We start from the raw sequence: 14,878 nt of genomic DNA on the forward strand, positions 1-14,878 counted from the left end.
CTTGATTGTGGAACTTCTTTTGGAGGTGTGAGTTTTAGAGTCCTGTCCTTTTCATCATGGCAGATGAAAGGGGACTCCTGTTGTGATGAGGGGTGTCTGCTATGGAATGACAAATTTAAGAATCGGTTTAAGATCTGCTGATCCTATATCCTGACATAGCATCGCATAAAAAACTAAGGTGAACTACACTGTATTGGACATTCAAGGTGAACATGATGGCATCAGTTTACTGATAGACTTTCCAGTGAGGGGGGTTTGTCAGTCTTCGATCTTCCTACTGAGAGTCAAACTATGTGTTAATGTTTACATAATCTTAGTCCTCGTAACCAGATGGTGCTCAAACCGTTTGATAATATTGTCAAACCCATTGATCCTGTTGATTGAATTCTTTTGAGATAGGTCTGCTGGAGTTTCACAACCAGGGGTGATTTTCTGTATTGTCTTTAGATGCTTTTGTTTTAGCAGGCACTTCTAAGGCTGTGTGTAAGGTCAACACCTTTAAGGACTGCCCACTGAATGCCTATAAGATACCATGTAAAGTTCCCTTTAATCAGACTTGATGACTGCAGCTACCAACAGCTTGTGTTCTCAATAAAGAATCCTGCTCTGTAAATGCATCTATAAATCTCCGAGTGCATCAGTTCAGAAGCTTAGAGAGAAAATGGCTGTAATCGAGTCACTTCTGCAGTTTCTCAGCACAGGTACATTACTGGGCGCGTTGCTGTTGCTTCTGGTTTTGTATTTGCTTTCCTCTGGATCCAGATCTCAGAAAGAGGGGAAAGAGCCACCGGGACCCAAACCTCTGCCGCTGCTGGGGAACCTGCTGACCCTTGACCTCGAGAGACCCTTTGACGCCTTTTTTGAGGTAGGAACTTGATACATTTAAAATGAATAGTGGTCTAACATTTTAAGATTTGTTTGTAAATGTCTTTCTCTGTGTCCTCCAGCTGTCCAAAACTTACGGAAACATATTCCAAGTGTTTTTGGGTCCCAGAAAAACTGTGGTCTTAGTTGGGTACAAAACTGTCAAAGAAGCTCTCGTGAACTATGGAGAAGAGTTCGGCGACCGAAAAATTGAACCTGGTTTCACGATGACGCACAACGAACATGGTAGGATTTTTTGTTGTTGTTTTTTCCAACTCTAATGAATGTATAGAAACGTAATGTACAGAACAAACTGTAAATGCTAGACATGTTGAAAAGCAAACATGTTGCAAATCCTTTCAGTTCCTCTCCAGGCCAATGTAATTGGGTTTAACTACTGAAGTATAAATGTGTTTTCATTAAATTTTACACTAATATGAGCTCATAATAAACATGCACAAATCATTTGGTGGTGAAGAACTTACTTTAACCATGAAAAATAAAAAAATGCCTTTTTGTTGGCTTGGAAATGTGTGCTATATCTTTAAACAAGGAGTATATGTGGTTTCCTTGCAATATTTGGTGACAAAATAGTTTTTTATATATATTTTTAAATAACATATACATTTATAAATATACTGTAAAATCTAATTAGTTAGACTTACTTAAAAAAACATGCAAACTGATTGGCTTAAAAAAACAGGTGAAATAGGAATAGTAGTGTGTAGTGACAAATTTACATTTGCTCATGGTCGTGGTTGAGGAGATTCCCCCTTCCATGTGTAAAGCAATTTGAGTACCCAGAAAATCGCTATATAAATGTAACAAATTATTATTATTACTATTAGTAGTAGTATGACTGTTAAAACACGTCATCTGTGAAAAGGGTCTAATATACAATTGCTTTATTTTACTATTTTTTTGTTGTTTTATTTGCTTTAAAAAATCGTTATTGTTACAATTAATAAAAATAAATAACATTTCATTGTTTCCATTGTTTTGTTTTGCATGCAGAATACCAAATAATAACTGTGATTTCTTGTTGCATCACTGCATCAATATGAAGAGAATTCCAATAATATAAATGAAGTTGCAGGGAATTAATAACCATAATGGTGAGTTCAAACAAAAAGGAAAATCAACATCAATTTATGGAGTTAGCTTATGTGATATTCTCTCAAATTGTTCACTATATTGACAATTCAACATTCAAGATGACTTTGGGAAATGAGTGAGATAACTGCAGAAGTGAGGAAATAAGTGAAAAATCGATTAAAATTTGCCCGCCTCAAAACTATTTTTGCTTGACAAAGTGTCACTCAAACCAATACATTAATCTTAACTTGTTAAGAATTAAGAGTTAAAAAGTCATACTATGTGAATAGTACAGATTACTAGATTTTTTACAATTAAGACATTAAGTAAAGTTAACTAAAAAGTGTTTGTTAGAACAACTGTTGGATTTTACAGTGTAGTTAGTGGTGAATTGACTTGTCGCTTATTAACCTGACATACAGTGAAAGTTTGCTTATATGCATTATATAAATCCCAAAAATAAGGTTAATGTGTGTTTAACTCACAAAGTAATCATTTTCTGCTTGTGTTGTTGTTGAGACCAGGGCTGGACCAAGGGGGTAATCCATCGACCGGAAGTTGAAGCCGGCCGGGTGCCGCCATGTTGTAGCAGAACTTCACTTGCGTTAGCATTTCCATTGACTCCCATTCATTTTTGCGTCACTTTGACAGCGAATAACTTTACATCTGAGGCGTTTAAAGACTCCATTTGTCCATTATTTATTTCTAAAGAAACACGACAATGTATAAAGGGCTCCATTACCTTCTATGTTACACTATGGCCCCGTAGAAACAGATTTAGTAAAAATAGGCTAACGATTGCGTCATAACCACTCGACTCTCTGTCGCGCTGTACAGAAGTTACCGTACAGACAGGAGGAGAAGCTCGCAGGCAATCGGGGGGACGCCCCGTCAAGGGAGAAGCCCATAGATAATGAGTCCATAAAAGCAACGGAATACTTACTCCTGCTCACTCACGCCAAAGAACTCTTTGCTCAAGTTCCCCGTCTCTGCAAGATTAACGTTGGCAGTTTTCACGCACAGCTACTAGAAGATTAACGTCTGTCAGACAGGTTGCTCACGTCATCAAGCTTAGTTTGAGTCGGTCTGAGTCTGCGCGTCAGGAACGGAAGTTCTCAAAACTCGCTAAAAGTGGGCTTCAACTGTCTCAACTGAGTTCCAATGAGATCGCTCTGTCCATTTCTTATACTGTCTATGGGCTGGACTGGCCATCGGGCATACCGGGCATTTGCCAGGTGGGCCGACGTGCTTTGTGGGCCGATACATCTCATACTTATTTTTTTTTATTTTTTTGTCTGAACGGCCCATAAAACTCGTACATCGGCGGCCCATTGCGTTTAGTTTTGTTTAATTGGCGGCTCTGGGATCTTTGTGCCGGTGTAATGCATTGGACAAAAAAGTCAGCGTAGGTTTTTCTTTTTCTCACAGAACGGCGCATGATGAAACGCGTAAATCAGCAGCCCATTGGTTATTTTCTTGATTGACACTGGGCTGGTCCAATCACATCTTTAAACTCCTCCCCCTTTGAGCTCTGAGTGAGCGAGCAGTGTCAGTGTGTATCTGTCAAAATAGTCAGAGCGATGGAGAAGAAACGCAAGGAATGTGCAGAGAAATAGCGTGAAAAAGAAACTTCAAAGGCCCTTCAAGTGTCTGATGAGGATAGCGAGGACTCGGAAAAGGAGAGAGATGAGTGAGTGCAGAGAACTGTGGTAAGCAGAACTAGGCTACTGTCACAACGTGTTCACACCGAACGCGAATAGAGCGTCAAATACGCGTCTATCGCGTTTAGTTAGACGCTTGAACATTCGCTCGAGTTCAAATTTTTCAACTTGCGCGGAGGACATTCGCGGCAAACGCGTCTCGCCCAATTCGCGTCATTCGCAACGCCCGGCGCGAATGATGCGTCGTTTCATTGACTTTGTATGTAATCTACTCGCCCAAATAATTAAATTCGCGTTCGGTGTGAACACACCATTAGGCTATGTAGGAACCCACTACCCAGTTACGCATTATTTACACATCTGCATATTTGACGATTACGCATTTTATTAGAATTGTAATGAGACAATAATGAGTAATGAGTTTGTAAACCATATTTTTCTTCAAAATAAAAGCTCGATGCCGTTTCCGTCAAAATAAAAGATCATGTGCTTATCTATAGAAATTAGTACGAAACTAATTATGAAAGTTGCTTTTATTTTTCAGTGCATTTGTTTTACAACATATGGCTATTACTGCCATGGGATTAATATTATAACTATTATTATGTAGTAGTGTAATGTAGACAGACATATCACAACTAAAAGAGTTTTGAGTTTTTCTTTGTTCAATTTGCACACTGAATATGGGTTGCAGCTCTTTATTTTTAACTCTCAAAGTGCACCAGATTGATGAATTTAACATTAAAAAGCACAAAATTTTCTTACGGGGGAGCATGCCCCCGAACCCCCCTTGAGGGACAGAGGTGCACTCACCACAGATTTCACAAAATCCTATGGGGAAAATCGGTATTGCGATCCCAATGCAGCTTATAGCTTGTTTAAGGATTACTGTGGAGTATAGTTCAACTTAGTAGTTATTTCATCTGTTAACTCTTACTCACTCCTATTCACTTATTACATGGCGTTAGTGGTTTTAATAGGAGTTGGTATACATATTCAAGGGCGTGCAAAGTTCGGTTGTGTTTATGATCAGTAGTGGGCCAGTCTGGGCCAAAATGCCCAGGCCGATTTTTTGTCCCAGTCCAGCCCTGGTTGAGACTCACGGTCAGATGTTCTGTGTTGATCAGGAGTCCTCTTTTCCAATGGAGAGAACTGGAGAGAGATGCGACGCTTCGCTCTTAGCAACCTGCGGGACTTCGGGATGGGCAAGAGAGGAAGTGAAGAGAAAATCATAGAGGAAATTCAGTATCTGAAAGGAGAGTTTGATAAGTTTGAAGGTACAAGCTGAAAAACATTTATGCACATCTGCAATCATGCTCTTAGTTTAAAGGATCCATTGAGAGACAATTGTTTTCTCTTCACAGGGAAACCCTTCGACACAACACAACCTGTGAACTACGCTGTGTCAAACATCATCTCATCTATTGTGTACGGCAGCAGATTTGAATACACAGACCCACAATTCAAAGAAATGGTCGACAGGGCAACTGAAAGTGTTCGGATTTTGGGATCGGCTCCTATGATGGTATGGAAATATGTTTTACTGTATTTTTGGTGACTTATTTTTTTTTTTTATCATTAAAGGGAAAAATTTAAATTCTGTCAGTAATTACTCACCCTCATGTTGTTTCAAACCCGTAAGACCTTCGTTCATCTTCAGAACACAAATTAAGATATTTTTGATGAAATCTGATGGCTCAGGGGGGGCTCCATTGACAGCTATTTAATTAACACTTTGAAGGTCCAGAAAGGTAGGAAAGACATCATTAAAATAGTCCATGTGACTACAGTTGTTCAACCTTAATTTTATGAAGCGACGAGAATACTTTTTGGCGCCAAAATAAAGACTTTATTCAACAATTTCTTCTCTTTCGTATCAGTCTCCGACACGCGTTCATGAGGGCACCATGACGTATGCGTGACCTCGCGTGTGTCTTCTTCTGCTTGTAAACACAGCCCTGTGTTTCCTGGTCACATGTCAGAACGCCAGCTCCTGCGTCATAACCAAACGCATGCGTCGTGGTGCTCTCTGAATTAAGTCGTTATTTTGTTTATTTGCTCACAAAAAGTATTCTCGTCGCTTCATAAAATTAAGGTTTAACCACTGTAGTCACATAGGCTATTTTACGATGTCTTTCCTACCTTTCTCGACCTTCAAAGTGTTCATTAAATAGCTGCCAATGGAGCCCCCCCTGATCCATCGGATTTCATCAAAAATATCTTAATCTGTGTTCTGAAGATGAACGAAGGTCTTACGGGTTTGGAATGACATGAGGGTGAGTAATTACTGACAGATTATTCCTTTTTGGGTGAACTAAGGGCCCTTACATAGTCAACGCATCGGTACGCATACGCGTGCGCAAGGCTACACATCGCTACGCTTCGGCCGCCATTATGCGTCGATGCGTAGCCAAATGTGTCATCCTAGTTTTTGATACGCGACGCGCCGATGCACGCAATACTATGCGTTGTCGGTGGGGGCGACATTGCAAGTAATGTACATAAAAAGGTATATTATTATGTTTACAGAAGAAGAAGATTTGAATACAATGGCGGGCGAAGAGGAAAAGTTATGCGAGCTTGTTCGTATACATCCTTTGTTGCCGCCGATGTAAAATCAGCAATATGCACTCCTCTTCAGTTGCCATTTTGATCTGAACGTGACCCGACTCTAGACTCTACTACCCCCTACTGCGCGATCGGTGTATTGCATTTCACGCATCGCCGGTGACGCTTGTGTACTATGAAAAGGAGCGCGTAGCTCGCGTCGCTCGCGTTGCTTGCTCGCGTTGCTCGCGTTGACTATGTAACGGCCCTAACCCTTTAAAGTAACAACAGATAACTTTTGCTCTCGGGGTCCCCCTACAGTTGGGAAACAGTATTGTCCTCTTCTACTGTCGTAAACTCTGTCATCCTACATGCACGTGCAATTGTTGACAACCATGATAGCCCTGAACACTGTAGGAGGAGGTCACATGCAGGTGTTCTGCTTGCGTCGCGTGTGAAAGGTCTTCATCCCAGGTACAGTGGCATATATTTCAGCATGTCATATGAATATAATTTCATGGGTTTTATTTTTTTTCTAACGACAAATGATCGCGATGCTCACGTTTACAAGCCAGCGTCATTATAGTAGCCTAATCTATTGGTTACCGTTTTACTGACTCTATATGATACTTCAATGCAATGTTTGAGTGGTTGATAATAACCATATATCGTCAATATTATAATATCAAGCTACCATAAATGAATTGCAAATTTTACAAATCGATTTGCATTATAGCTTGAGGCAAGACAAATAAACAAATATCACAGACATGTTAGGTATCCTAAAATATGATTTTATTAATACTCTTCCTCCTTTCTTTGTACATGTTGAGTAGACTACACTTTTTAGGTCAAACATTTGCTATTTGCATTTCATCGATTGCAAAGTTCAAATCAGAACGAGAATACTAACGATAGCTAACCATCAAAAAATAGAATATCGTTTACTAGCTACCAGATTGATAATTCGCTACTACTCTAGCGAATAAGAGAGGTTAGAGAGAGGCATTCTTTTTTCGATGGGGGGTTCGATGCTCCCTGCACACGCACGGTCTCTCGCTCGCTTTCTCTCTCTGCCGTCCGCGCGCGTTGGAGCACTGTCTCTGTCTCGCGTGCGCGCTCGCTCTAGATTCCGGGAGATTTGAACTAATTTGCGGTATAACTTGTCGATCACGAGTGGCTTAACAGGTAGAGATCTATAGATAAACTCATCTTTCAGGCATTTGACCGACCGGGTTGACAATTTAGCGTGAGAAACCGGGGGTGTGGCGTGTGAGCGTGTGAAACCAATCAAATGCGGGTGTCTCACGGCCAATGCGTGAGAGTTGGCAGCTCTGCAATGTTGATCCTCGTTCTGCCTTTAACGCGATCACTTCTTTTTCTCTTTTTGCTTTGCTCCGATAAAACCTTTGCTTTCTTGTTTTTCTGTGCTGCTTCGGCCATCACTATAACATTTGGCTCGCAAGTCCGATTTTAAGGAAGTGGGGGTGGTGGTGGAAGTGACGTATGGCATGTAAAGCAGTCGAATTTTGTAGTTCTCTTTGTTCGCCGGTTACTACCCGAAACCCGAAGTTTAAAAGTACGATTAAAAACGCTACAGACCCCGTCAGGCTATGGCAGACGTGTCATTCAACTTATTGTAAGTCGATGTACCACCACAAGAGACTTGGAAATATATTATGAAGGTTGAAAAGTTACCTGTTGTTACTTTAAAACATGCATTTTTTTCTCTGTGTGTACTTGCAGCTTTATAATATATTTCCGTGGTTGGGTCCGTTCCTCAACAGCAAAAGGATTATTGTAAGAAATCTGTTGAAACATAGAGCAGAAATGACGAGGTTGTTCACTGGACGGCTGGAGACTCTGAATCCACACGACCGCAGAGGGATTGTCGACACCTTTCTCATCCGCAAACAGAGCGACGAGGTACAGAAATCACCTTGTTCCATAGAAATACAGGAGAAAATAAAAAGTAATCATCAGCTTTGACTTAAATTAAATATGCACAAAAGATGCTAAAACTAAATATAATTGGTGACACTTTACAATAAGCTTCCTTTTGTAAACATTAGTTAATTTAAGATGAACTAACAATGAAAAATACTTCTAAAGCATTTATTAATCATAGTTAATTTTAACATTTATAAACACATTATTCAAATTAAAAGTGAATATTATTTAATAAGCCACAGGTTAACATGAACTAAACATGAGCTAACAATAAACAGTTATGTTTTTCCTAAGGCTGGCCACACACTTGAAGATTTTAAGCCTGATTTTGGGCCTGATTTGCGCCCCCGACGATCTGGGGTGTGTGACCCGATTCAAGGTTTCTCACAAACGACTTTTTGTCCAAAAAATCTTCAATTATGTGGTGTCGTTACGATTCTTTTACTGCTCCTGATCGCGTCGGAGCCCGCACAATCTCAAATCATAAATATCAAACATGTTCTCATGACTCTTGATCGAGCAGACGATTTCGATCGCCCTCCATTTTTTTTTTTTTTTTTTTTCTCAAGTCACGTTTGATCCATGAGATATCGTCTCACTGTGAAAATGTTACTACAATCGACAGGTGTGTGGTCTCGCGGTCCGGGACGAATATTCGATTGTGTGCATTCAGAAGATTATAATGCTAAAAATCGGTTGAAACTGCCACTATGTCTGTGGCCTCCCACAGTTTTAAAATCGGTTAAGATTTGAAAGTCGTCTAGTCAGTGCTTACATAAAAAAAAGAATAATTTCTCTATTGGTATTGCTCATGGTTAGTTCACGTTAAGGCTAACTAACTAACATCAACTATTTGGATCTTATTGTAAAGTGTTACTATCACATTTTGTCTGAGTTCAGTTGCATTCTTATTGGTTTCCTGTTCTGTTTCTTTTGTTAGCTTTTGTTACCATGGTCATTCATTGTTTAATTAATGCACTGCACCTGATTCTCGTTTCATGTCTTGGTTTTGGTTATATACTGAGCCTGTTTTTTGTTAGTCTTTGTTCTGTCTTCGTCAATAATAGTTGTTCTAAGTTTTTTTTTTTTTTTTTTATCAGAGTGTCATTGTTATATTTGAGTTTGTGAATAAATAGAGACTGCTGCAATTAGATCTTGCTCTTTTAATTTCTGCTTCAACTGGACGTGACATATGTACACGTGTGTGTGTGTGTATATATATATATATTTATATGAATAATTACTGTGTAATCCCCTATTTTGTAGAGGGCGATCAAAATGACAATTTTCACCTAAGATTTTGAGTATTAGAAACATGGAAGCATCATTATTTTAATTTTACACAGAGACTGGTAGTCCAATTAGTAAAATCTCTTGACTTTTTCAATCCTTGTTGCATCATATGCCAAAAGTAACAGTTCAAAAAAAAAAAAAAAAAAAACTTTGTTTCCTCCGAAGTTTGCATGTCTTATTGGACTTTGGCTCTTTCAGCTTTCTAATTATTACAAGTTTAATTGAGCATTTTGAATGTATTTTTGCTTGTCAGCAATCCTGTAAGAAGGACACATACTTTCACGATGAGAATCTAATGATGACTGTGACAGATCTGTTTGTCGCTGGTACTGACACGACAGGATCGACTCTGCGCTGGGGTTTGATGCTCATGGCCAAATACCCTCATATACAGGGTAAAAAACACAGTAAATCCAAGAGTTTTTCCTTAATGCTGAGTTCAATTGTGTCCAAAGGAACAACCATACGTTGCATTTGTGTGCAGATCGAGTTCATGAGGAGATTGACAGAGTGATCGGTGGACGTCAGCCAGTGGTGGAAGATAGAAAGAAATTACCGTATACAGACGCTGTGATTCATGAAATCCAGAGACTGGCTAATATTGCTCCCTTGGCTCTGCCGCATATAACCAGCTGTGATGTTCACTTCAATGGATACTTCATCAAGAAGGTCAGTCAGAAGAATACATATTTAGGCCTAGAAACGAGACCATGTGCATCTTGAACATTGTCTTTTCTCCATTTTCTAGGGTACCACTGTAGTTCCTCTGCTGACGTCTGTTTTGAAGGATCCAAGCGAATGGGAGAAACCGAACAGCTTTTACCCAGAACACTTCCTAGATGAGAAGGGCCAGTTTGTCAAGAGAGATGCTTTCATGCCCTTTTCTGCAGGTATACGCTCAACTCTAAACAAACTAAATAAACATTTGATTTGGAATTAAAAGCAGTCAATCTCTCTCTCTCTCTCTCTCTCTCTCTCTCTCTCTCTCTCTCTCTCTCTCTCTCTCTCTCTCTCTCTCTCTCTCTCTCTCTCTCTCTCTCTCTCTCTCTCTCTCTCTCTCTCTCTCTCTCTCTCTCTCTCCTCTCTTCTCTCTCTCTTAGGCCGAAGGGCTTGTCTGGGAGAGAGTTTGGCCAAGATTGAGCTCTTCTTGTTCTTCACTTCCCTCCTTCAGAGCTACCGCTTCACAACTCCACCTGGACTGTCTGGAGATGATCTGGATCTCAAAGGAATTGTCGGAATCACTTTGAATCCGTCCCCACACAAGCTGTGTGCGATCAGACGCTCCTAAAACTGGACAATCAAAACAAACATCACATTTGACCTCAGTTTAAATAAGACCTGACATGATTTAACTTGTTCTGATTAAATTCACATATGTATGGAAATAATGTATGCATATTGTATTGTTTTTTTTTTAATGGTTTCACAGATTTAATTATTTTTAGCAGGATTAACCCCTTGACTTGTATCATCTCATCAAAAGTAACCTTATATAAAAATGCATCAATAAATAAATAAATACAAAAATGACTGAATGAATAAATAAATAAATAATAATTACACCACCAAGATACCAGAATAAACAATTATCTACATAAAATAAATACTGATCAAATACAATTTTAAATTAAAGCTGCTAGCAGCATTTAGCGGTGTTCAAGCAGTTAAGGCCTTTAAGGCCGTTAAGCACAAAAGCATCAAAAGACATTAAGTTTTATGTAGCAAGCATTTAACCATGACATCATAGATGGAATAGACCATGTTTTAGCATGATTTACCATGATATACCAAATTTAGTGTGATTTTTCATGATCTACCATGTTCCAGTATGATTTACCATGAATCTAGCATGATTTACCACAGTTTACCATGATTTACCATGTTAAAGGATGATTTACCATGATATACCACATTTACCATGATTTACCAGGATTGTAGCATGATTTACCATGATTCATCACATTGCTAGCATGATTTGCCATGATACACCATGTACTGTAATAGTATATTTTACCATGATTTACCATGTTTCTATCGTGATTTACCATGATTTCCCACATTGCTGAATTGATGTGAAGTGCCAATAAAAATGAAGTGATAAACTCTGACAAAAAATGATTGTGTTATAATAGTTAACATGGAAAAACAGAATAATGGTGAAAATCAAGTGTGTCAAAATGAGAGTGAGCCAATAAGTGGTCTTCTGCTGCCCTCTGCTGGCCATTCTACTTATTAATAAAGTGTTTTCACAGGTGCTTTGGCACTCATACGTAGACATTTGCTCACACACACATACACAAACACACACACACAAAGTCATTATGAAAATATATTTTAATGGTCTATAAGCATTTCATGTCTTTGCAAGCTATTAATCAGATTATTCAGAATTTATTCAGAAACATGGGACTACACACACACATTCTATTGTAGATGAAACGGTCTCATTCAGTTCACATTTGTCAATGTGACAATGAATTTTGACTAAATGTGAGTGTAAATGTTAAAATAGTGATTTTATAAAGTCTAAATAAGAATTATAGAATAATATTAGTTAGTAGCATGACAAAATTACTATCTAAAACAGCAGGGGGCAGTAGAAAACCACTTATTGGCTTAATATGCCATTGTTCATCATTTTCACCTTTTTAATTGTTATAGAGGCATATTTTGTCCGATCTGTCTGAGATTTCTCATGCTTGTTTAGAGTCACGTGTCACATGTTCTGACTTGATTTGAAGAAGATCTGAGCATTCATTGAAGAGATATAGGCGTTTGGGTACACTTGGTCATGGCTACATATTGAAGTGACCCTGTTATAGCCATCCAAATTAAGAAGTTATACCTTTTCTGATATTTATTGACCTAGAGAGTCCAGATAATTGTACTGCACTGGTTTAGAACATTATAATATGAACAGTATATGATCATAGATGGAAAAGACCATTTACAGCCAATACAGGCAATTTACTATAGGAAATGTATGGTTTTAAAGCTTTTGAACAGTTATAGCGCCACCTATGGTCCGATCTCCATGAAACTCTGCATGCTTCTTCACCATGTTATTACACATGTGCTCATCAATTTTTGTGAAGTTCTGAGTTTTTATTTCTGATTTATAGGCGTTTGATTGTATTTTGACACGCCCCTTTTTCTAAATGACCCTGTTACAGTGAACCAAAGGGCAAAGTTCAACTTTTTTTTAATAATTATTGATCTAAAGAGTCCAGAGAATTGTCCTAGACTGGTCTGGTTCCGATCGGGCAAAAAACCAGGGACTAGTTCGCAAAAGTAGGTTTTTAACATATTCGTGAATATTTAATGAACGATTTGATTGACAGCAATGGTTCTAGAGGCAAAGTTGTTCAGCATGAGGAGATCTATCAATTGATATGCATTTTGTGGGGATATGTGCAACACCATGTGATTACAGAGCCGTAAAACTCGTTAGCGCCAACTAGTGGCCGATTTCTTTCAAAACTCTTACAGGCCTCTTGGGCCATGAGTCGAACATGCCCATCGAGTTTCGTTCTGATTGGCCTTCGTTAACCTTGTCTTATACTTCATTGGCCGATGGCGGCCATGTTTTTTTAGTTACGCCAATGTCCTTATACACATACATGGGGCCTTGGACCAAGACACTGCATACCAATTTTCAAGTCAATCGGACTAACCACTAGGTGGCCATATGTTTTTTTAATGTTATAGCACCACCTAGAGCTCAATCAACGCGATTTTTTTATTGTGACCTCAGATTGAGCTCTTACATATGTGTAGCGAGTTTGGTAAAAATATCTCATTTCGTTCACGAGTTATAGCCATTTTAGTAAAATAGGCTCCTCCCACAACGTTTATTTTGCACCCCCTAGCGACCGGAAATCAAAATTTCGACTTTTTTTCAATAATTATTGATAGTCAGACTCCAGAGAACATTTCTGCACTGGTTTGGTTCCGATCAGGCGAAAAACCAGGGACTAGTTAGCAAAAGTAGGTTTTAGACAAAACCGGAAATAGCGGAAAAATTTGCATACCGGAAATGAAATCGGAGATATACGTTTTTTAAGTCAAGAGTCCAGCTTTCCAATGATATAAGACACTTGACTCTACAACTTACGGTCTAGGAGTTATGACCAGTTTCGCGCTTTTGGTTGCTATAGCGCCACCTATGGGCCAATCGGGCTTATAATTTGATAAGCTCTCCTCGATTTTTGTACTACCATCTGACAAAGTTTCAAGTCTCTAGCACTTACGGTTTGGGCTGCACGATGCGTTTTACGGCGGAAGAATAATAATAATAATAATAAAAATCCTTACAATTACAATAGGTTTTCAGCACTTCGTGCTTGAACACCTAATCAACATCAATCACAAATATAAATACAGGTCCTTCTCAAAAAATTAGCATATTGTGATAAAGTTAATTATTTTCCATAATGTAATGATAAAAATTAAACTTTCATATATTTTAGATTCATTGCACACCAACTGAAATATTTCAGGTCTTTTATTGTTTTAATACTGATGATTTTGGCATGCAGCTCATGAAAACCCAAAATTCCTGTCTCAAAAAATTAGCATATTTCATCCGACCAATAAAAGAAGTGTTATTAATACAAAAAAAAAGAGTCAATCTTCAAATAATTATTTTCAGTTATGCACTCAATAGTCAATACTTGGTCGGGAATCCTTTTGCAGAAATGACTGCTTCAATGCGGCGTGGCATGGAGGCAATCAGCCTGTGGCACTGCTGAGGTGTTATGGAGGCCCAGGATGCTTCGATAGCGGCCTTAAAGGGATAGTTCGGCCAAAAATGATATTTAACACATGCATTACTCACCCTCAAGCCGTTCGAGATGCATATCTCAATCTTGTTTCAGACGAACACATTTTTAGTTATTTTAGAAAATGTCTTAGACCCTTCAGTGGATATAATGTGAAGCAATGGGGTCCACCTCCTTCAAGTCCCAAAATGTGCATACATCCTTCACAAAAGTAATCCATCCGGCTCCAGGGGGATAAACGAAGGCCTTCTGAGGGTAATCCGTGCGGTTTTGTCGTAAAAATATACATATTTAAAACTTTATAAATGAAAATATCTGACTTCCGGCAACGATCGACACGCGTTCACGGGTGATGGAAGTCGGCGTACGAGGTAGGACGTCGCGTAGGAACCGTCGTGACGTAGAACGAACGCGCCTGCGTAGCCAGAGAGCAGAGCAAAACAAAACTCCACTCAGTTCACCCGTGAACGCGCGTCGATCGTTGCCGGAAGTCAGATATTTTCATTTATAAAGTTTTAAATATGTATATTTTTACGACAAAACCGCACGGATTACCCTCAGAAGGTCTTCGTTTATCCTCCTGGAGCCGGATGGATTACTTTTGTGAAGGATGTATGCACATTTTGGGACTTGAAGGAGGTGGACCCCATTGCTTCACATTATATCCACTGAAGGGTCTAAGACATT

The 14,878-nt window shown here is 38.9% G+C and overlaps 1 protein-coding gene across 1 annotated transcript; it reads left to right on the top strand.

Moving 5' to 3' along the window:
* The first annotated feature begins 523 nt into the window (after positions 1 to 523).
* Positions 524 to 10,710, top strand: LOC130095096 (cytochrome P450 2K1-like). The gene is made up of 9 exons (XM_056261752.1): positions 524 to 865; positions 948 to 1,110; positions 4,748 to 4,897; positions 4,985 to 5,145; positions 7,914 to 8,093; positions 9,664 to 9,805; positions 9,895 to 10,079; positions 10,159 to 10,300; positions 10,511 to 10,710. The coding sequence occupies exons 1-9, from the start codon at positions 662 to 664 to the stop codon at positions 10,696 to 10,698; spliced, it is 1,515 nt and encodes a 504-aa protein (XP_056117727.1). The 5' UTR covers positions 524 to 661; the 3' UTR covers positions 10,699 to 10,710.
* Positions 10,711 to 14,878: the final 4,168 nt, after the last annotated feature.

The sequence above is a fragment of the Rhinichthys klamathensis genome, unplaced genomic scaffold (assembly GCF_029890125.1).
Source record: "Rhinichthys klamathensis goyatoka isolate OS25496 unplaced genomic scaffold, OSU_Roscu_1.1 h1tg000185l_1, whole genome shotgun sequence".
Classification (NCBI taxonomy): domain Eukaryota; kingdom Metazoa; phylum Chordata; class Actinopteri; order Cypriniformes; family Leuciscidae; genus Rhinichthys; species Rhinichthys klamathensis.